At 38.9% G+C, this 21,971-nt stretch overlaps 1 protein-coding gene across 1 annotated transcript in view; it reads left to right on the top strand.

The window, feature by feature from the left end:
- Window positions 1-21,716, top strand: part of SLC39A8 (solute carrier family 39 member 8) — a 78,632-nt gene extending 56,916 nt beyond the window's left edge. Inside the window, exons 7-9 of the mRNA XM_047091244.1 lie at window positions 18,263-18,470; window positions 18,894-19,078; window positions 21,505-21,716. Coding sequence (XP_046947200.1) covers window positions 18,263-18,470; window positions 18,894-19,078; window positions 21,505-21,654 — 543 coding nt within the window. The 3' untranslated portion in view covers window positions 21,655-21,716. The remainder of the gene's footprint in view (window positions 1-18,262; window positions 18,471-18,893; window positions 19,079-21,504) is intronic.
- The last annotated feature ends 255 nt before the right edge of the window (window positions 21,717-21,971 follow it).

Below are 21,971 nucleotides of genomic sequence, written 5' to 3'. Positions count from 1 at the left end.
TTTCTATTTCCCTGATGAGGAGCGACGTTGAGCATCTTTTCATGTGCCTGTTGGCCATCTGGATGTCTTCTTTAGAGAAGTGTCTATTCATGTTTTCTGCCCATAAAATGAATACTTTTAATGAAATCCAAACATCACAAAAATGTGAGAAATCGAAATCACAAAAATGTGAGAAAAAAATTCTTGCCTACTTGACAAGCAAGCATCTATCATGTACTTGGTACTCCTTAAAGGTACTTATAGACATGTAAAAAAAAAATTGTAGGGGCGCCTGGGTGGCTCAGTTGGTTAAGCGGCTCAGGTCATGATCTCATGGCTCATGAGTTCAAGCCCCGTGTCGGGCTGTGTGCTGACAGCTCAGAGCCTGGAGCCTGCTTCATGTTCTATGTCTCCCTCGCTCTCTGTTCCTCCCCAGCTCATGCTGTCTCTCAAAAATAAATAAACATAAAAAAAATTGTACTGTAGTGTGATGAGTACTGTAGTAGAGGTACACACAGTTGCCACGAAAGATGTGGCACACATTAAGGTGGGTGGCAATCCAAGTGAAGTCGGCATGGGTACTCTCCTGAGAAGGTGATGCTGTACCCATCTTTTTTTTTAGAGTTTATTTTATTTTGAGAGACAAAATGAGAGAGAGAGAGCATGCACAAGGGAGTGGCAGAGAGAGAGAGAGGGAGAGAGAATCACAAGCAGGCTCCGTGCTGGTCAGTGTAGAGCCTGACACAGGGGTCAATCTCATGAACCATGGGATCATGACCTGAGCTGAAATCAAGGGTCAGATACTTAATTGACTGAGCCACCCAGGCGCCCCGATGCTTGTACCCAACTCAAAGGGTGGGTGGGAGGCTGCTAGGTAAATAAGATTTGGTGAAATGGTAACCGAGATGCAGAGGATACTTACAATTATTATTTTTAAACATTTGGCCATTTAAAATTTTGAAAAATTTAGGGAAATGTGCCTATAGAATATTCTTAATCATTCCCCTCAGGAAGCTTTTTGATGAAGCACATTAACTTTTGCAACAGAAGAATATATATGCCCACCAATTATTATGTACAATATAAAGGGGTTCATGAACCCATTGAAGTGCTTCTAGAACCTCCTAGATAATCCCTCTGATGTAGAGGGATACTTGAAAGAAGAAAAGAAATGCCTAGGGGTAAAAGTAGGTAGCACTGAATAGTAGGTACTTTACAGCTCTTATTATGTTGGATTCTTACAACAGGCCTGTGAAATAGGTATTAAATTTATTTACAGATGAGTAACTTAAGACTCTTAAGTCACTCACTCAAGTTCACCCAGATGATAAATGGCGAAGCTATGATGAAATCCCCTTCTGGGGTCCTGATTCCCAATTGCATATTCCTTTCGGTACACATGACACTAACTTCCTAAGGGCTGGGGGAACATTGCTATAATCAGTTCCTATTTCTAACAATGAATTTACAAGTGAATTTCTGAAATACAACTTGTAGTGAGTTGAGGATTGCCTGCACAGTGAAACCTCCTTAATTTTGACTCTACCAATCTGTCGTAGCTGATGAATTATGACTTGTTATATTTTGTTTATGTGCTGGGCTACATGCTGGGCTGTAGACTATCTTGGTAGTGTCTGTAAGAATTGTTTTGAATAATTCTTATAAGGCAAGGTGCTCCTAAGGTTTTTAAGTGACCTAAAGAAATAATAACTGAGTTGTGATTAGGTAATTAATACGCTACATTAGTTTTATCCCTACAATGTGGCAGGTTTTCTTCAGGACCTCTACCCACCCCCCCACCACGCTTGCTGTGGGAGCCATTTGCTGGTGTGAGTTGTAGAAAGCAATAAAAGTGTATTTATCTAAACATGTTCTGTACTAAATTGCTTTCACTAATCAAGCAGGACTTATCCCTATTTAGAAGAATTAGTGAGGTTTTACTCAATTAAGCTTGATGTCAAGTTAATTTTCCCCCTATTAGTATAATGAAAAATTTCTGTGTTGCTCTGTCATGCATGCTGATTGGTAAAAAAAAAAAAAGGAGAATGGATGTCAACACATTTTTCTTTTGATGAAGGAGGAAGAAATTTAAGAGGTTCAAGTAAATTATTCTGGACATCAGAAAGTTGCTTAATTCTATTGTAAAGAAAGCCCAGTTGCAAACCAGCATAAGCAATGGAAGAATTTAAATACACGTTCTATTCCTGGTGTGTCTTTAACATCAGTTTTTTTCAGAATTTTTAAAGATTGCATTATAAAGGATGTTCAATGTCATAAATACTGGACTGGCCAAAATAGGCCTCTGTCTTTTCTTTGACTTCTGCTATCATTTGAAAATACTTATAAAGTGCTGTATTCTTTACATGCTCCATCTTGCAGTTTGGGAATAATGGATCAAGACCTGGTAAGTAATTTTTACTCAGTAGATTGCATGATGGAAAATATGTCAAAGCTTGAGTTGTTTTATTGTAATAAATGGAATTTATGTCCCAGGGAGAAGTGCTTGGGGAGATAGAATTTATTCTATATTCGGTTATTCCGGGTTATATTTACTCCATGTATTTTAAAATAAAGATCCTAAATTAGAAAGATCACAAAGTGAAAGCATCTTGCAAATGACGTGTGGACTTGCCAAGATGTTTTTTGAGTTTGATAGTACTATACTATATAGTAGAGTATTAGCAGATTTTCATACACACACACACACACACACACACACACACACACACTCATCTGTAGATATTTATCTGTCTCTCTATTTATATATATTCATTTTTATGTCTCAGGCACGTGTCCAGATCAAAAATACCACTTTCAAAACTATTAATACTTCACTGATAATCTTAGTCAATAAAAAAAAATAATTGAGGGTGTCTGAAGACCAAATTAGATGCTCACTTTTAAAAAAAATTTTTTTTAAGTTTATTTATTTTGAGAGAGACAGAGACAGCATGAGTGGGGGAAGGGCAGCTAGAGAGGGAGAGAGAGGATCCCAAGCAGCCTCCATGCTGGAGCCTTATGTGCTGGCCCACAAAAGCCGTGAGATCATGACCTGAGCCAAAACTGAGTTGGATGCTTAACCGACTGAGCCACTCAGGCCCCCTGTAAGAAATGTACCAACAAATTAGAATCAGAGCATTGATTGGGTAGTGAAATTTGATTTTACAATATACCTGCTTTTTAGGTAGGGAATTTCAGACCTTTTCTGAGGCTCTCATTCCAATTAAGTTAATAACTCATTTATTTTCGCTTAACCAACTGGGCCACCCAGGCATCCCAATAACTCATTTATTTTCATAAAGTAGTGACTTTCTCCTGTTTTTACCTTTGCTTGCCATATTAGTCAGTGGACCAATCTATTCAGATGTATTATAAATTTTGAGTTCTTATCAGTAGAAAAGAGAGAGCCCAATGTGTGAGCCCAGTTATTTTTAAAATGGTTGGGAAATTATTGCTTTTTATTTTTGTTATCAGGCATCAGAATATTAACAGTAAAAAAAGAACAAACTTTATTTCATTGAATCTTCTACTTAGGAATATTGAATTGCTTAATGAAAAAAACCTTATTGGGAGGGGGACAAAACATGAGTCTCTTAAATACGGAGAACAAACAGAGGGTTGCTGGAGGGGTTGTGGGAGGGAGGATGGGCTAAATGGGTAAGGGGCATTAACGAATCTACCCCTGAAATCATTGTTACACTGTATGCTAACCAACTTGGATGTCAATTAAAAAATAAATAAATTATAAAAAAAAGAAAATGACTTTTTTTTAACCTTTAGAGCAACTTAGTGAAAGTAGATTATAGTCAAAAAAAGTTGCATAGCTGAGAAAGCACCAATAAAGATTATCTTTGCAGGTTCAGTACACCTTGCAGGTCTCTGGTCTGATACTCTCTAGTTCATCTGCTTTAATTAGTAGGTGATAAGGTACATATCAGAAAAACTGAAGTGAGTTTTCACTAATAGTTTTCTAGGCTGCAAAACAAACACCTAAATCTAGAGATTGTTTTACCTTTTTTTTCTTTTTTTTTTTTTAAATTTTTTTTTTTCAACGTTTATTTATTTTTGGGACAGAGAGAGACAGAGCATGAACGGGGGAGGGGCAGAGAGAGAGGGAGACACAGAATCCGAAACAGGCTCCAGGCTCCGAGCCATCAGCCCAGAGCCTGACGCGGGGCTCAAACTCATGGACCTCGAGATCGTGACCTGGCTGAAGTCGGACGCTTAACCGACTGCGCCACCCAGGCGCCCCTACCTTTTTTTTCTTTAAAAATGCTTATTTATTTATTTTGAGAGAGAGAGAGAGAGAGAGAGAGAGAGAGAGAGAGAGAGAGAATCCCCAGCAGGCCCCATGTTGTCCATGTGGAGCCTAATGCCAGGCTCAATCTCCTGAACCATGAGGTCATGACCTGAGCCAGAACCAAGAGTCAGATGCTTAACCAACTGAGCCACTCAGGTGCCCCAGAGACCCAGAGATTGTTTTACTTTGGGGAAGTAAAATGGCCAAAATCCATTACCGGGAAGAAACAGTCCACATCTTCTCTGGATTCTTTGTAGTTTTGGTGACTTTGATAAAAATTTCAGAGTCATGTAACTTGTATATTAAAACAATAACGGCAATCTTAAATTGGGACTTCTTTTGTGATAACATTTCATGTTCTGATTGACGTTCTAGTCTATAAGTCAAATCAGTGAAGCTACATTAAAAGGCAAGAGGCTGGCATTCACTTATTCATTATGTCATTCACTCACTTGTCATGTATCCTGTGATCACCTGCCCAGTGCCAAGCTCTGTTCTATGTTTTTGGAAATACGTTGTGGCAAATTCGAATATGTTCCTGCTTTCTGGCACTCTTTTTGTTCCAATGGGACTCACAGCTCAGTGTCCTAGGGTTGCATATGATATTGCGGAAATTAAAAGTTGGTGATGTGGTGATGTCTGAGTGGCTACTTTAGTTTGTGTGGTGAGGGACATATTTAAGCTAAAATTCGAATGATAAGAAGCAACTATCCATGCAAAGATGAGGGAGAAGAAGGTCATGGCTGAGGAAACCGCCAGTCCTAGGTCTGCAGGGTGGGAAAGAGTTTGGTGGGTTTTAGGAATAGAAAGAAGGTCAGAGTAGCTGGGGCATAGCAGATGCTGGTATAAAATGATATTGGAGAAAAATCAAGATGTAAATCTTTCTACAAAGTGTTACTGTGTTCTAATATTTAAATACATCCATAACCTCAAATGAGCTTCTGGTCCTAAAATTACATTTTGTTAAATGTAACAAACTCAGGAAGGGGCAGTCAAGAAAGCAACTGTATTTTTCCATCCATAACGTGGTCTGTAAACAACAGATTATATGGATTTGAAAGTCCAAGGATGGTGTCTTTTCCCCTCTATGATTGGAAGTATTTTCGGTGTGTATCAGGTGTTGGCAAACCTCAGAACATCAGCTTGGTGTGTTTTACTCAAAACCAGAGATTCTTGAATCACCGCACCTAACAGGATAGAGGCTGGTGGCAGCAATAAACTAATCCATTCTTGTCATAAGGAACTAGTGAACTCAGAATTTCTTGTTTGAAAAACTCAGTTCTTTTGAGCAGTCTCTGGCTTTTATTGCATGGGCCTAGGAGGCAAATCCTTTGGGTTCAAATCCTGGCTTTTCCATTTTTAGCTGTGTGGTTTTGGTCAGGGCCTGATCTCTAGTATCCTTGTTACTTCGTCTGTGATTAGGGTGTTAGAAGTACTCATCCCATGGCATTCAGGAGAGTGCCTTGAAAACAGTAAGCGCTCAACAAGTGTTAGTTGTGTTTTTGCCATTATTCTTATTTTTATGCCCCTTTCTCCAACAATCTTCTGAAAGTGTGTTGTCTCCTAAAGTTAGATGCAGGGTGGCTGCTGATAAAAGTCTTCTGCCCTTTAATGGTCACTGGGATGGGGGTGGGAGCACTCTGAGATCTGTCCACTACAGTGTAATTTCCACATTCCACTTCTCTACTTGCTTTAGGAAAAACAAGGCCCATTTCCCCATCCTTTTTTTTTTTTTTAAAGAAAACATTTATTAAGCACCTACTAATGTTAAACTCTGGGCTGAAATGAAAACAAATCCTTGTCTTCCAGGAGCTTTTGGTCTGGCTCCACAACTTTCATTCACAAAGAAATGGCAAGGAAAAAAAAAAACAACAAAGGACAACAAAAACACTTCTGCACTTTTAGAGTTTTTTAGTATAGATGAACCAGTTTGGAATTGATTAACGAACATTCTTCTATGCACACCCTTCTCATGTTGTACGTAAGTGCCCGTATGTTTGCTCTTTGGAGAGATTGGAATAGATGCTTCATGTGACAGTGATTTGTGAGCCTGTCATGAGAGAAAATGTACTTTACTATTATTATGCCTTCATTTCTTCAGACAACAAACATTCAGAGTGCCTGCAGTACTAAATGTTGGATGAATAGGGGCGAACAAGAAAGAGAACAAAATTCCACGTCTCCTAGAGATCATAGTGTGCTTGTTTGGCATAGGCATTTAAATCCTGTCTCTGCTCCTCTCTAGAGGTAGGACTGAGCATAGTTATTTAACCTCTTTATACCTTAGTTTTCTCACCTGTAAAATGGGAATAGGAACCACATAGGGCTGTGGGGAAGATTAAATAACATACTATCGATGTTATCATTCTTACTGTTCTGTGCTAATGATTATGTCCTGTGCCTTCCATGCTCAATTCTCCACTATAAAACTTCCTAAACTGGGGAACAAATCTTCAGAGTGTCATAGTGACATCGTTAAGAGGAACGAGGTCCTGGTGCCCTTATCTCCTGTACATTTCTACTCCTCACTTTCCAAATATGAAGTAGAAATGGGCTCTGATGTCTATACTGAAATATAGACCAGCCTGCTGGCTGCCCCCTCACGGAGAACAGCTTTTTATTTCTTAAATTTTTTTTTTAATGTTTATTTTTGAGAGAGACAGAGACAGAATGAGAGTGGGTTAGGGGCAAAGAGAGGGAGACACAGAATCTGAAGCAGGCTCCAGGCTCTGAGCTGTTAGCACAGAGCCTGAGGTGGGGCTCGAACCCACGAGCTGATGACCTGAGCCGAAGTTGCACGCTCGACCAACTGAGCCACCCTGGTGTCTCAGGGTTTTTATTTCTAACTCTCTGTTGCTCATTTTGATCTATCCCAGCAGATTGTTTATTTCTTAACACCTCCCCTAGTGTCCTAGTTACCTGCTTGATCTCAGTGACTGCAGTTAGTCCTTGCTCTTGTCCCTTCTGTCATCTCTCCTTGCCTCTTTTCATGTTTCCCAAGCTTCTTGCTCTAAGGGGCTTGCATTTCTAAATCTCCTCTGCCAATCAGAGAGCACTCCTTCAGCTGTCAAAGGTTGGTTAATCAATAATTTATAGTACATTGGGTGGGATCTTCTACATTTCAGTTCTTTTTTTTTTTAATGTTTATTTATTTCTGAGACAGAGAGAGACAGAGCATGAGTGGGGGAGGGGCAGAGAGAGAGGAAGACACAGAATCTGAAACAGGCTTCAGGCTCTGAGCTGTCAGCACAGAGCCTGACGCAGGGCTCAAACCCACAAACTGTGAGATCATGACCTGAGGTGAAGTCGGTCGCTCAACTGACTGAGCCACCCAGGCGCCCCAACATTTCAGTTCTTTTGACATAACTCATGTCAAATGGTAGTTACACAACAGGCAGTTGCCACATGGGGCCGGTTCCTCTACCACACCCCATCCTAACCCTCTGTCCTTGTCTGAACTATTCTGGAAGCTTTGATGCTGAGCAATGTAGATATTCATGTATTTTGGGAACACTACTTTTCAAGAGCCTAGCAACATTCTCCAGCTTACATTAAAACTTAACCAGTTTCCTGGTGCCTCCTGACTCCGTTTAAGACTTCTCAGTAACAGTGAGAGTTGTGCTGGCCCGGGCACACATTATGCAGGCTTTTTATAAGAAATGATATCCTGCTTCCCGAACGTACCAGCGTTAATGCTATCTCTATCTGTAGTAGCAGTAGGCAGCCTTTTAGAGTGGTGTAAATAGTCCATTAGGATAACTGCAAATACTTAATTAGTGTGTACTTTCAATTCCATTGGCAAAATAGTAGCATATTTCTTGAAAACCTGTCAGATTTCTCCTAAGTTATTTTTGTCTAAGACAGTAAAATGATATGGTCCCAAACTGAACATGAAAGGCAATTATTTCAAGTCCTAAAGACCAAAACAACTTTACTCACATTCCCCTGAAGGGATGGAGGGAAGGGAAACAATTTTCAAGGTTTCTGGAAATTGTTATTTTCCTGTTAATGGCTATTTTCATTAGCAAGGAGAGTTTTGGAAATAGTTATGAGATTTTCCTAAAACCAAATGACTAAAGACTGAGCACATTTGAATTATATTTTGTGAAACACATTAAAGGTAAAATTGATTTCTTCTTTCCAATATGAAGTTTCATTTTGGTTATAGTGATCTGAGACTAACTTTTCTGGGATGGAGGAAGGACAAAGGAACCACCAACTATAAAATACATTAAGACTATTAGAAAATACAGTCTTAAAGTAAAGCCCACTAAAGTGTGATATTGTATGGCACTAACTCTTTATGATATATTTATATCTATTTAATCCTTTTTGTAAATTTTCCCATTAAAATATATTTCGTGGTTTATGTAGAGTCTGTGAGCAGTCAGTGTAGAAAGAGCATTAGACTTTTTATATCAGTCATGTTCTTTCCAGAAAGAGGTGGCACATTCAAATAAGGATAAATAATAAGTACGAAAGGGACACTTTAGAAAACTCTGAGCAAGGTATATGTGAACCACAAAGGACAGTGCAGTAAAAGTGGGACTTGGAATCATGGAGCTATGAGTAATCTTACCAACTATGAATAATGAAAGGGAAAAGGGAAGGAAGAAGTTGGTAGAACCTAAGAGGTAGTCTCATACAGAAAAACACTGTGTGTGGAACAGTGATCTTTACTGAGGTACGTAACCAGCTCAAGTTACCCCTTCAAGGAAGGAGCCCATGGAATAAGTACCTTGGTCTCCCTCTCCTCTTTCCCTCCCATTTTATGTTAGAGCTCTCTGTTTGGAACCAGCTAGAAGCCAGGCACATGGGAGCCCTTTGATGCAGTTGGTACTGGTCTCATAGAACAAAGAACTGGAAAAAGAAGGGTAGAAAGTGGGTCTGGAGTGGGAATTGAAAGATATCTGGTATACTCCACCCCTTTTTTTTCTCTCAGCCTCCACTCTTGCCCTTCATCTGGGTGAAAAATGCATGTACCCAGCACAGAGACTGCATAAATCCCCATCAACTACTGTGTGCTGTATCATCCTTCTGTGATAACAATTCAATATGCAATCTAGAACTAAAATGTTGGCCACCGCCAGTATTCTTCATATAAAATACCAGGGGAGGGAGATGGGGGGAGAGATGCAATTAAGGAATATGAATTTAAGTTACAGCTGATTCTGACTTCTGTAGATGGTCTATAAGGCCTAGGTCGGTAATTATAGCTGCCTCCTTCCACTAAACCTTCTGTATTTACCTCACTGTCTGGCATCACCTTTACTGATGAGGTCCTTTTCCAACTGAAGTGACCCAGATCTTCATTCCTGCAAGATCTGAGTCCTGGGTGGTCTTGTCCTTACTGGGTTGTTGCTGTTCTTCCTCGACCCGGATCACTGGAAAAGGAGTATTAAGAAGTGCCCCACTGAATTTCCTGAGTTCCAAACATTATTCTTATCTTTATTTTGTAGCAGAAACTCAGGTTTTCCTGATCACGGTGTGTCATCATCTTAGGCAACATAGTGACTTCCTCATCTACCTATTGGTTTAGGAATACAAAGAACTTTAAATTTCCTGGAGTTAATCTCTACTTCCAATGAATCAGAAAATGATGACCATGTTTCCTGGTGGAAGAATTATTCCCTTGGACATGAGGACCTTCAAACTCACCAAGTCCAAGGTGTTGGGGACAGGAAGCAAGAATTCTTCAGGTGGGTTATTAGGTGTAAACATGCAGTGGGCCACCTTAAGGTTTCTGGATCTGTGCATCCTCTATAGCAGTGATAGCCCCATATATTCGGCTGCTAGTGTCAGCCACGTATCTACAGCCTACGGGCAGAACTCCAATCTCTCAGGGTTTTTCTCTTAGCTTACAATCTAGCTGAGCCCTCAGCAGGTCATTCCATATTTCTATCTAACTGGTTTCTTCGATGAAGAGACAAGTGATATGACTTGTGAATTCTAAGGATTGAGCCCATTGTCTCATTTCTTTTGCTACAAAATTGTTTGGAGACCATTTATAAAGGTTATCTTGGCTATTTATCAGGTGTACCATAAGTCCATGAATGATGGTGCTAGCAGAAACACTGAAAGCAAGGAAGGCGTATTATATATGCCTATATTTGTGAGTCCAAAGAGTACCCCCTGTATGATGAGGAATCATCGATGCAATCATCCTGCCTCTGTGTACAGCCAGCTGGGCTTTCCTGCCCCATTGGGCAATGATGCCTTTTTTGAGGGGTTCAGCATTAATCCTGGTTTTTGACAGGTTGGACATTCTTCAGTGTTGGCAAGCCAGATCACTTTGGCTAGAGGAAGAGAATGCTGAGCTGTGAATAGTCTCCATTCCCACTATTCTGACCCTTTTGTTTATGGGCCCATTAAACAAACATTGAGATGGCTGATGAAAGATACCAAGTGAAGTTTACAGTTAGATTATTTTTTTTTTAGAGTTTACTGATTTATTTTGAGAGAGAAAGAGAGAGTGTGGGGAGGAGAGGGGTAGAGAGACAGGGAGAGAGAGAGAATCCCAAGCAGGCTCCACACTGTCAGGGCTAAGCCCAATGTGGGGCTCAACCTCATGAACCATGAGATCGTAACCTAAACTGAAACCAAGAGTCAGATGCTTAAACGACTGAGCCACCCAGGAGCCCCTACAGTCAGATCTTCTTATTCACTTTGTTATCGAGACTACCCTTATGATAGCCCCTTATGAGATTTAACAGAATAGAATTATCTTCACACTCTGCGCCTTTTACAAGAGGTCCATCTGTATGTTTCTGTCCAGATATCCTGTCTATCAATTTCCAATTTTGGTTTTTGGAAGTTTCTGGCCACCTAGCCAACTTTTTAGCCCCCACTCACTAGTTAGTGTAGATCTATATCTCAGTCATTTCTTCTATGTGAAGTTTAACACTACACTCAAAAGTTCTGCCCATGTGAAGAATTCTCCTTTATCACTGTATTTTAAATTTATTGTGAGTAAAATTGTATAGCTGGCTGGTGCTGCAGCACTTACAGATCTCTCCATAGTTAACTGGCTTTAGGGAACTCTCCATGAAGCCTATTGTTGTTGAAGGAAAAGAAATGAAGCATAAGGTTCAGATACCATGGAGTTCTAAGTCACCTGCCATTGCAATTTGTTTGTATCTTCAAGACTGGTGTGGGGCTGTTCTTATATATACAGTTTAATAATGGAATGCTGATGTGAACAGCTGATTTTATGACTTACTGGCCCAGATAACACCCAGTTCAGAGAGCAGTTACTAAAATCTGCAAAGAGAGTTGTGGCCTTCATTTGAGGATCATGGACAGCCTTAGATGACTAAACAAATGGGTATCAGAAAAATAAATACCCTAAATTCTCCCTCCTTTCTCCCACTGAACTCTCTCTAGAGCTACCCAATGGTCAATCTCAAATGAAAACCAGAGGACGAAGAGCCTGTAGAGATGGCTCATTCAGGACAGAGCAGGGTGAGAGGGTAGAGAGTTATTCTGGAAGGGCAGATAAGAGCTGTTTATTACAGGCCTGGAGTTTGAATCTTGGTTGTTCCTTTCTGGATTATGAATTCCAACAAGACAGAGATTCTCTGATTTATATTTCTGTCCACATTTCTTAGCACAGTTCTCAGCACAGTTCTTGCCTGCTATAAAATAGGTGCTCAGTAAATAATTAAGTAGCCTAATCCCAACAGCTCCTGTGTTGTGTGGCTTTGACTAAGTCATTTGTATTCTTGATTGTCATTTTCATTATCTTTAAGAGTACCAGTGTCTGTTCTGTTTCCCTCATGAGGATGTTGTAAAGGTCAAAAAAACAAAGACATTAACATATGGGTGCTTTGTAAACTGTTTTAGGTTCATAGCAAAATTGAGAAGAAAGTATAGAGATTTTTCATGTACCCTCTGCCTCCACACATGCATAGCCTCCCATATTATCAACATCCCCCACCAGGTCAGTACATTTATTACAACTTATGGACCTACACTGACACATCATGATCATCCAAAGTCCATAGTATGCAGTTCACTCTTGGTGTTGTACATTCTGTGAGTTTGGACAAATGTGTGATGACATATATCCATCAATGTGGTATCATGTAGAGTATTTTCACTGCCCTGGCAACCACTGATCTTTTTACTGTCTACATAGTTTTGCCTTTTCCACACTGTCATATTGTTGTAATCATACAACAAGTAGCTTTTTCAGATTGGCTTCTTTCACTTAGTAATATGCATTTAAGATTCCTCTTGTCTTTTCACAGCTTAATACTTCTATTTTCTTGATCTATTTGTCTGTTCTTTCACCATTATCACACTGTTTTGATTACTGTAGCTATATTGGTAAGTGTTGAAGTCATGTAATGTGATTCCTCCAACTTTGTTCCATTCCTTCAAAGTTGTATTGGCTATTCTAGGTCTTTGGCCTTTCCATATAAACTTTAGAATCACAAAATACCCACAAAATAACTTGCTTGGATTTTGATTGGGGTGGCATTGAATCTTTAGGTCACATTGGGAAGAATTGACATCTTGACAATAATGAATCTTCCAATCCACAAACATAGAATATCTCTCCATTTAGTTTTTCTTTGATATATTTTATCATAGTTTTGTGCTTTTGTTCATATAGACTGTGTACATATTTTGTTAGACTTATGCCTATTTCATTTTGGGTGTGGTGCCAGTAAATGGTTTTGTGATTTTAAATTCAAACTCCACTTACTCATTGCTGGTATGTAGGAAATAACTGGCTTTTGTACATTAGTCTTGGTGTACAACCTTTCTATAATTGCTTATTAGTTCTTGGACCTTTTTCATCTATTCTTTTGGATTTTCCATGTAAACAGTCATGTCATTTGCCAACAAGAGAGTTTTATTTATTTCTTCCCAGTATGTGTATGCCTTTTATTTCCTTTTCTTGTCTTATTGCATTAACTAAGACCCAAGTAACTTTCTACAGGACACACAGCTATGAAGTAGCCATGCCCATTTGATGCCAAGACACAGATCTTTTAATCTTTAAGCTAGCTTGCATTCAGTGCTCCTTTCCTTAAATATCAACCCTCCCCCTTCTTTACAGCTTCTTAAAACAATATTGTATCATTTTTATTTATATTACGTTAACTTTTGTTTCATGGGCACAGAGTTTATATATTTCTTTGCATATAAGTTTCATCTGTTGTTTGTTGTCATTTATACTTCCTTTTGCCATCTTCATTATGCTTTTTAGTAGGTTGTTCCTTTCCTCATGGTTTGGTTTTATTTTTATCACAGTGCTTCCTCTGAAAAATTCTTTCAGCATGGGATTTAGAATTTGGAATTTAACTTTTACCTGCAATAGTTGTTTACTTTTACCTTCTTATCAATGAAACATATAGACAATAAACTATAAGAACGTTTTTATTAATCATGGTTCATCTTGACTCTCCCAATGAAGAATGAGGTCTGACTGTGCTCATGCTGGACTTTGCAGCCATTAATCCAACAAAAAAGTTTCATTTTAGTGGGATAGCACATGCTTTTTTTCAATGCAGATAAAATCTGGTAGGCAGCCTGTTTTGCCAGCTTTACCTTGTTTGCTGATGATAATTCCTGAATAATGACAAGTTCACTTTTCCCTCTTGCTAGTTCTCATCCTGTGGCTTGAATGTTTTGTTTTCCAAGTATTAAAATGATATACAATAAGTGCAAAAAAAATCCAGGACACCCATAAGAGATAACAAGAAAAAGAACCCTCAAGGATTATCCATAATGGTGCTGTCTCCCAAGGATAACTGTGATTACCAATTTTGTAAATACCCTTCCAAATATGTTTGCACTTAGACCATCATGGAATTACAATAAGATGTATTTTACTTATTTATTTAATTTATTTTGACAAAATATTTAACAAAAATATTATATTTATTTAAATTTTTATTTATTTTAATAAAAGATTGGCCATGCTGAGAAATATATATTTACCTCAACACTGTGTTTTGGACATTTTTACATGTGGAATAGACATTCATCATCCCCACTACTCTGCATAATACTTCACTGCACACATAAGATGTATTAATATGATTCATATCCTACTGAAAGATAACTAAGTCCTTTTTTCTTTCCTCATTTTTCTCCTCCTTACCCCCTTGTTCTTCTCTACTTCCTCCTTTTTATTCTTTTTCCCCATCCTTCATATCTTCCTTTTCCTTTTATTTGTCTTCCTCCTCTTCCCTCCTCATGCCACACCTCCGCATCTTCTTTTTCTCCTCCTTGTGCCCTCCTCCTCTTTTTGATGGCCCTTCTCTTTGCTTAAATGTAAAGGGTTCTGCAATAAGTCTACTTGATTTTTTCATTTTGATTTTTTAGTACTTTTTTTCCCTTTTTGTTTCTTCCCCAATATACTTATGTTGGGATTGTAGTCTCTCCTCTGCTTTTATAACTTTGGTCCGTGATATTCTTTCTCCCTCAGTTCCGATTAGTGTGCACTTTGCTTTGACTTTTATTTCCATTAATAACTAAGATGAGAGATGTTAAGAACCTTACTGATGATTCCACAGTAATTCTTGTCAAAGCCAAGCTAGGACTTGGTTCTCTTGGGCTTTAGACCTAAGATCTTTCCACTAGATTGAGTTGCCTCATCATGGGTGAACTTAGAAATAGCCTCAGATTTATTGTTTAAGTCACACAAGGAAGCAAGCAAGCAAGCAAGCAAACAATGAAAACAGTAAACAAAAATAAAAGAGAGAGAAGAATACTCAGTAACTTAACCAGAAGAACTTGAATTTAGTGTTTCCTCTGCTCAGTAACTTAGTACTTGGTGAATTAAAAATAAGCTCTTTGTCGGGGCGCCTGGGTGGCGCAGTCGGTTAAGCGTCCGACTTCAGCCAGGTCACGATCTCGCGGTCCGTGAGTTCGAGCCCCGCGTCGGGCTCTGGGCTGATGGCTGGGAGCCTGGAGCCTGTTTCCGATTCTGTGTCTCCCTCTCTCTCTGCCCCTACGCCGTTCATGCTCTGTCTCTCTCTGTCCCAAAAAAATAAATAAACGTTGAAAAAAAATATTAAAAAAAAAAAAAGCTCTTTGTGAATGTATGCCTACTTATGTTTGTTCCAAAATTATTAAAAATGTATGACTGTTAGCCTACCCAACAGTGTCATTTGAAACCTAAGTTTATAGAGCTAGAAGGAAGCATAATAAACACAGTATTATCTGTACTTAGAGGTAAGAGAATCATGCCTGATATATTAATTTAATTTCTTTTTCAGAATTAAAGGAGTTTGTATACAGACTTTGTACATAATATCAGGTAGTCAAAATTTAGTCTTTTATTCTTTTCCTTAAATCCTCACAAGTAAATAAAGAAATATAAATATTTGATTAGGTAAACCAAGTTGGAAGATGAAAACAAGTGGTCTTATTAAGTGTCTCTTGGCACTAAGTTTTTGTAAAGCCAAGGTCTCTTCCTCAATGGCTTTTCTCATGACCACTTCTGTTTCTTTGGCAATTATTGCTTCCTGTTCTGGGGCATTTCTTACCCAAGTCACCCATATGACCTATACTAAATTGTGATTGTTTAGTATGTTGTCCATTTAAGATATATTGACTATTAAAGTAAGTAAACAAAGAGGCCATTAGACTGAGGTGGCTCTAATGCCTTGGCAGCCTATGTAATCAAACCAAAATCTAAGCCAGTAGATGTCTCAAGTTTATGAAATCAAAACCTAAAGACAATTGGTCACAAAAAGCCAATGGGTCTTTAAGTTATAGCCAATCAGTACTTTTCTTGCATTGCTTCTGCCTTGTCTCTGTAACAGTCTCTCCCTTGCACTCTTGTCCATGGAGCACTCCTAACCACACCTGGTTTGACAATGCCCAATTTGAATCAATTTTCGCTCAAATTCTTTGAGTTTTAAATTTACCTCAGTTTATCTTTTAACATTGTAAAGTAAAAAGACCACATTTGAAGACCAGATGGAATTCTTTTTATGCCGCTGAGATTTACCTTTAAAACAAAGGGAGACTGAACACTTATTCCAACATTGCTTCAAGTGTTTAGAAGAGTTTTTTGGGAGGTGGCTCCGTCGGTTAAGTGTCCGACTTCGGCTCAGGTCATGATCTCAGGTCCATGGGTTCGAGCCCCGCATTGGGCTCTGTGCTGACTGCTCAGAGCCTGGAGCCTGCTTCAGATTCTGTGTCTCCTTCTCTCTCTGCCTCTCCCCTGCTTGCACTCTGTCTGCCTCTCTCAAAAATAAATAAACATTAAAAAATAATAGAAAAATGAGTTTTTTGAGAGAAGGGGGTATTCTACTTGTGAATTGCCTTCAGAACCTATTTTGGACAAGAAGTGGTCCCCTCCCCACCCTCCCACAAATTTGAAGTAGTTAAACAGTTACTAAAATAGTCCACGTATTTCCCTTGCATTCTTGGATAAGTTCAGCAACATTTCTGTATTTTTAGTTTCTTCAACTCTAAAATGATGATAATAGTAGTCCTTAATTCACAGAGCTGTTCCAAAGGAATTAAATATCTCAAGTGCTTAGAGCAGGGCCTGGCACATGATAAATACTTTATGCCTTTACTGTGTCTATTCCTACTACGATCACGGCTCAGGCTACTTCTACAACCACTGCTGCTACCAGTAACAACCCCAGCCCCCCCTCCCCGCCCCCCGCCCTTGCCCTTTGCATGTTCACTTAAGAACATAGTGGCTCCAAATGACTTTTGGCTGTGTGTACAAACAAAAACATTCCCCAAAGATGAAAATTTGCCACTAACGACACGGTGAAAGGATGTAAATTGCAAGATCTAAAGTCAGCTCTGAAAGAGCCAGTCCCCAAAGTGTTTTGAGCAATGAGGTGGCATCGAAACAAATCTAAAACCTTGCAGATGATGGCTCTGAAGGCAGCTTCTCTCAGCCGGACGTATAATGAATGTTTTTTACAAAGTCAATCATATACTTTACATCACGTTTCTCTAATACAAATGCACTTCTTGAAGATAGAAGTTGCATTTTCCACTTGTGTGCCCTTCCCATAGCATCCAGGACACCGCTCAATAAATGTGTTGATTAGCTGTTGAGGTAGAGTTGAGGGGAGGAGAATTAGGAATAAAATGCTCTCCAGTTAATTGCAAATTGCATCCCTACTTAAAAGTAAATTTGCATTTCAGTTTCTTTTTCTACCGTTTCTGGAAAATGGCTCGAGTTGGTGTTTGGCATCTGGTTTTATGCAACTTTGTAAATTTTATGGAAATCTAAATTCTTTCAAAGGTTTTGTTGTAGGCTTTTCTGTTTTTATTCTTGTTTCAAAATGGACAGAGGTGTTAGTGCAAAGGCACGCTTGTTCCAATCACATTTCCTGAGATGTTAAAAGAATCGTTGAAATTTAGAGATAGTAGGGAATGCATTATTACAGTTTAATCACCCAACATACACTACCTGGAACACAGCAGAAACTTAATAAGTCATTGAAAAGTAAATGAATCATGTAGTATGTTATTTTCATTTCACAGTTGAAGAAACTGAGGCCCAGATAACCTGCTCAGATAATGTAGGACGGATTACCATAAATGTTCTTTGATGTCATTGTGCTTTAAATGTGGGTTTCACATTTACATTGTAGCATGGAAAAAGACTTTACATTTGGTCTGTGAAAAACTTCCTTTATTTTAAAGTATGCAAATGAATCAAATTCTTCAGTTAGTATCTGTTGCATTTTAGGAAGGCAATAGTAAGAACTGTTTGTACAAATCAAAAGGATTTTTTAAGGGGAAACCAAAGTAAAATGTCTTTTGGGTAGCTCATTCAAGGCCTGTCAGTCTATTCATTTCCTTTCTCCCTACGGTAAGTTTTTGTTGTTATAAATGATTAGGAGTTCTTAGCCACCATGAAAGACTTTCTGTTGGAACCATTTGTCTTTCTCAATACATAACACATCTCCTACTCCTTTCTGTGTAACTCTCAGACTTTCAAGAAATGTAGCTTAATTTGTTGGTTGATTTTCTGTTATTTTACAGGATGGAAAAACAGAGTCGAGTTCATGTACCTGTTTGAAGGGACCCAAACTGTCAAAAATAGGGACAATTGCCTGGATGGTAACCCTCAGTGACGCCCTCCACAATTTCATCGATGGCCTGGCGATTGGGGCTTCCTGTACCTTGTCTCTTCTTCAGGGACTCAGTACCTCTATAGCAATTCTGTGTGAAGAATTTCCTCATGAGTTAGGTAAGGGGCTCTGATCATACTGTAAAAGTTGGTTACTTCTCGATTTCAGTGGAGTGAGACATTTTATTTTATTTAAAAAAATGTTTTAGCATTTATTTATTTTTGAGAGAGAGAGAGTGCACGCGCGTGAGTTGGGGAGGGGCAGAGAGAGAGACACACACACAGAATCCGAAGCAGGCTCCAGGCTCTGAGCTGTCAGCACAGAGCCCGAGGCAGGGCTCGAACCCATGATCATGACCTGAGCTGAAGTTGGACGTTTTACCGACTAAGCAACCCAGGCACCCCTGGAGTGAGACATTTTAGGCGACACACTTAAAAATCCCACTGATGCATCTAAATGAAGGAGCCCTTGTTGGATATCGATGCTTATCTTCTGTCATCCAAAAATAGCAAAAACTATTTGGTATTTTCTTCTTTTTCTAGGGGACTTTGTGATCCTACTCAGTGCAGGAATGAGCACTCGGCAAGCCTTGTTATTCAATTTCCTTTCTGCATGCTCCTGCTATGTTGGGCTGGCTTTTGGCATTTTGGTGGGCAACAATTTTGCTCCAAATATTATATTTGCTCTTGCTGGAGGCATGTTCCTCTATATTTCTCTGGCGGATATGGTAAGAAATTAAAATTTTTTATCTTGTTTTAATTTAAAATTTAGAAATAAGCATCTGGGTTGTGAGTTGACTAAGGGTGACCTTCTACTTTCCACAGTGTGGAAATTCTGTCATTCAAAACATTCCTGGCTCAACAGATCATTCTTCTTGTACTAATAGTAACTTGAAAGTGATTCTCATTGATCGTTTGATCTATGATCTAATTGATAAAAGATGAAATGATTTACTTTTGCCGAAGTAGAGGTATTGGCCCAGGTTTTTTGCCTTGTAGTAGGTAAGCCTTGTACTCTATTATAGTATGTCCCCATTGGACCTTCTCCTCCTCTTTTGTGAGGATGTCACATTTTTTATTGTTTAAAAAAATTTTTTTAATGTTTATTTTTGAGAGAGAGAGAAAGAGAGAGACAGAGTGCAAGCAGGGGAGAGGCATTGAAAGAGAGGGAGACACAGAGTCCAAAGCAGGCTCCAGGCTCTGAGCTGTCAGCACAGGGCCCAATGAGAGGCTCAAACCCATGAACTGTGAGATCATGACCTGAGATGAAGTTAGATGCTTAACCGACTGAGCCACACAGGCACCCCAGGATATCACATTTGGAAGGGAATAACTTGTTAGAATAAATAGCATTTTCAGAGTTTTAAACAGTGGGAGTCTTATGGATTAAACTAAAACTGGTAAATTGAAATTGGACAATATTTACATGGGTTGGTATATATTTGTATCTGTGTTTATGCTGTGTCTGTGTCTTTATTTATGTGTGTGTGTGTGTGTGTGTGTGTAAAAGAGAATATCAATGATCCTGTGCCCTGTGCATTTTCAAATGTATCATGGACAGCTTTCTAGAAAATGAGAATGTGCTACATATATGCAATTCAAGGAGCATTTCCTTTGCATTTGGAACTGAATATATATCACACACATAATTTAATAATTTAGTTTCCTTCATCTGCATTCTCAGCTCCACATGATAACCCTCTCGCTCTGCTCACTGTTCTGTGCAGGCCCTGATCAGAGCAAGAACGTCATCCCTCAGAACCATCACTGCATTATATTGTTCTTCACACAATTCGTGTCTCATACTGTATTTGTGCCAGGCCATCACTTTTCTGTTCTTTGTTAGAAGAACAGAATATCAGAATTGTTCCGTTCAAGGAAAGGATACTCATGTGTGACGTTGTATGTCCTACAACAGTTTGCTTTTTTCAGAATAATTTCACAGCTTTCACTCATTTTATCCTGGCAAAACAACCTTCTTAAATCAGGCACATGGATTGATTGGGTTCTGGAGGCCTCTTGGATGCTTTGGTACAATGCACCATGGTGTGTGTGTGTGTGTGTACATGTGTGTGTGTGTGTGTGTGTGTGTGTATGTATGTGTGTGTATATGTATATATATATATATATATATATAATTTTGGAATACATTTTGAAAAGCTGGCATTTACAGATCTATTGGAACCTTTTCAGTAGAGTTTGTCTGCTGAGAAAGGGTAGATTTTAAGAACAGAAGCTGGAGTTTTAATTGCGCTCACTGTAATGAGATTGTTCTAGCCTTCAATCCTAGAACAGTACATAATTTATTTGAAAACGTTATGATTTTGTGAGGGGTAGAGCAAGCAGAAAGACACAAATTAAAGAGAACAGAATTAAATGTATAGCGATTCCTAAAGATTTATTTAATCAGCCACTATTGATTGATATTTCTGTGCCTGGCCTGGAATTTGCAAGGTGCTGGGGACACTGGAGTGAGCAAGATTCCCCTGCATCTGTGGGGAATTCTGTCTTTAAAGAGAGGAAACCAGAAATTCAATGAATAAAATCATACACATAACTAAATAATTACAAATAAAAAAAATCCGTGAGCTAAGGAGAAAAGCAGTACATGTGGCGAGAGATGAAGTTAGGGGACTCTAGTGTAAGTTAGGAGGGGCTAAGGGAAGCCTTGCTGGAAAGTATGATTTGAAGCTGGAACCTGAAGGATGGAGCTTATTGAGAAATTAGAGGGGGAAGAGGTCAGATAGCGGTTTGGGTGCGTGTGATGAGTTTGAGGATAGAAAAAGTTTGGATGCATTTGAGATCCTGAAAGAACGGTGTGAATGGAGCATAGAGAGTAAGGCGGGAGAGAGACAGAGAGGCGGACAGACAAAGAGAAACACAAGGCATAAAATGAGGCAAATCCTGTCCCACTGATTAACTCAGGTGGGGAGCACTACTTCTATACTTTTATTCTTGTTGATGTCTGGTGGGGCTAGATATCCCTTTTATGCTATCTTCTATGCTATGCTATATCTATACGCTATGCTAAATAAAACATTTAAACATCTGAATTAAGCCATCACTGCCCCAACCCCGCAGAAACCTCTAGGCGGCTGTTTTATGTTTTACCACCAGATGGCGACAGTTATCTAACAATGTATCTTTCTCTTAGTTTCCAGAGATGAACGACATGCTGAGAGAAAAGGTAACTGGAAGAAAAACCGATTTTACTTACTTCATGATTCAGAATGCTGGAATGTTAACTGGATTCACAGCCATTCTTCTCATTACTTTGTATGCAGGAGAAATTGAATTGGAGTAATAGGAAATGAAAGATGCTGTTGTCAAGGAAGGCATTTAATAAATAAAAACATCTCCAAAGGGATTTTGAAGCTGATCCTATTTAGTTAAAAGATAATTTTGTTTTCAACTGTAGGTCAGGAAAACTGATTATTGTTTTCAGATCTGTGAAATAGGCCATTATTTGTTGTTAAAGATGCTTCAAAGGGGTTTCGGTTCCAGTCTGAAAAGGCAGGTACACGAGATCTTTGGTCAGTACCCACTTCTTCATGTTTTATGCATTCGACAATCATTTAGACATGAAGATCCAGAGAGAGAAACACAGGCTAGGTCGTATAA

Source organism: Lynx rufus, unplaced genomic scaffold (genome assembly GCF_022079265.1).
Source record: "Lynx rufus isolate CCGP_SWC_20201006 ecotype Redwood Valley unplaced genomic scaffold, mLynRuf1.p SCAF_3, whole genome shotgun sequence".
Lineage (NCBI taxonomy): Eukaryota > Metazoa > Chordata > Mammalia > Carnivora > Felidae > Lynx > Lynx rufus.
The sequence above is the reverse complement of the archived record's forward strand: the minus strand, read 5'-3'. Positions and strand labels throughout refer to the sequence as shown.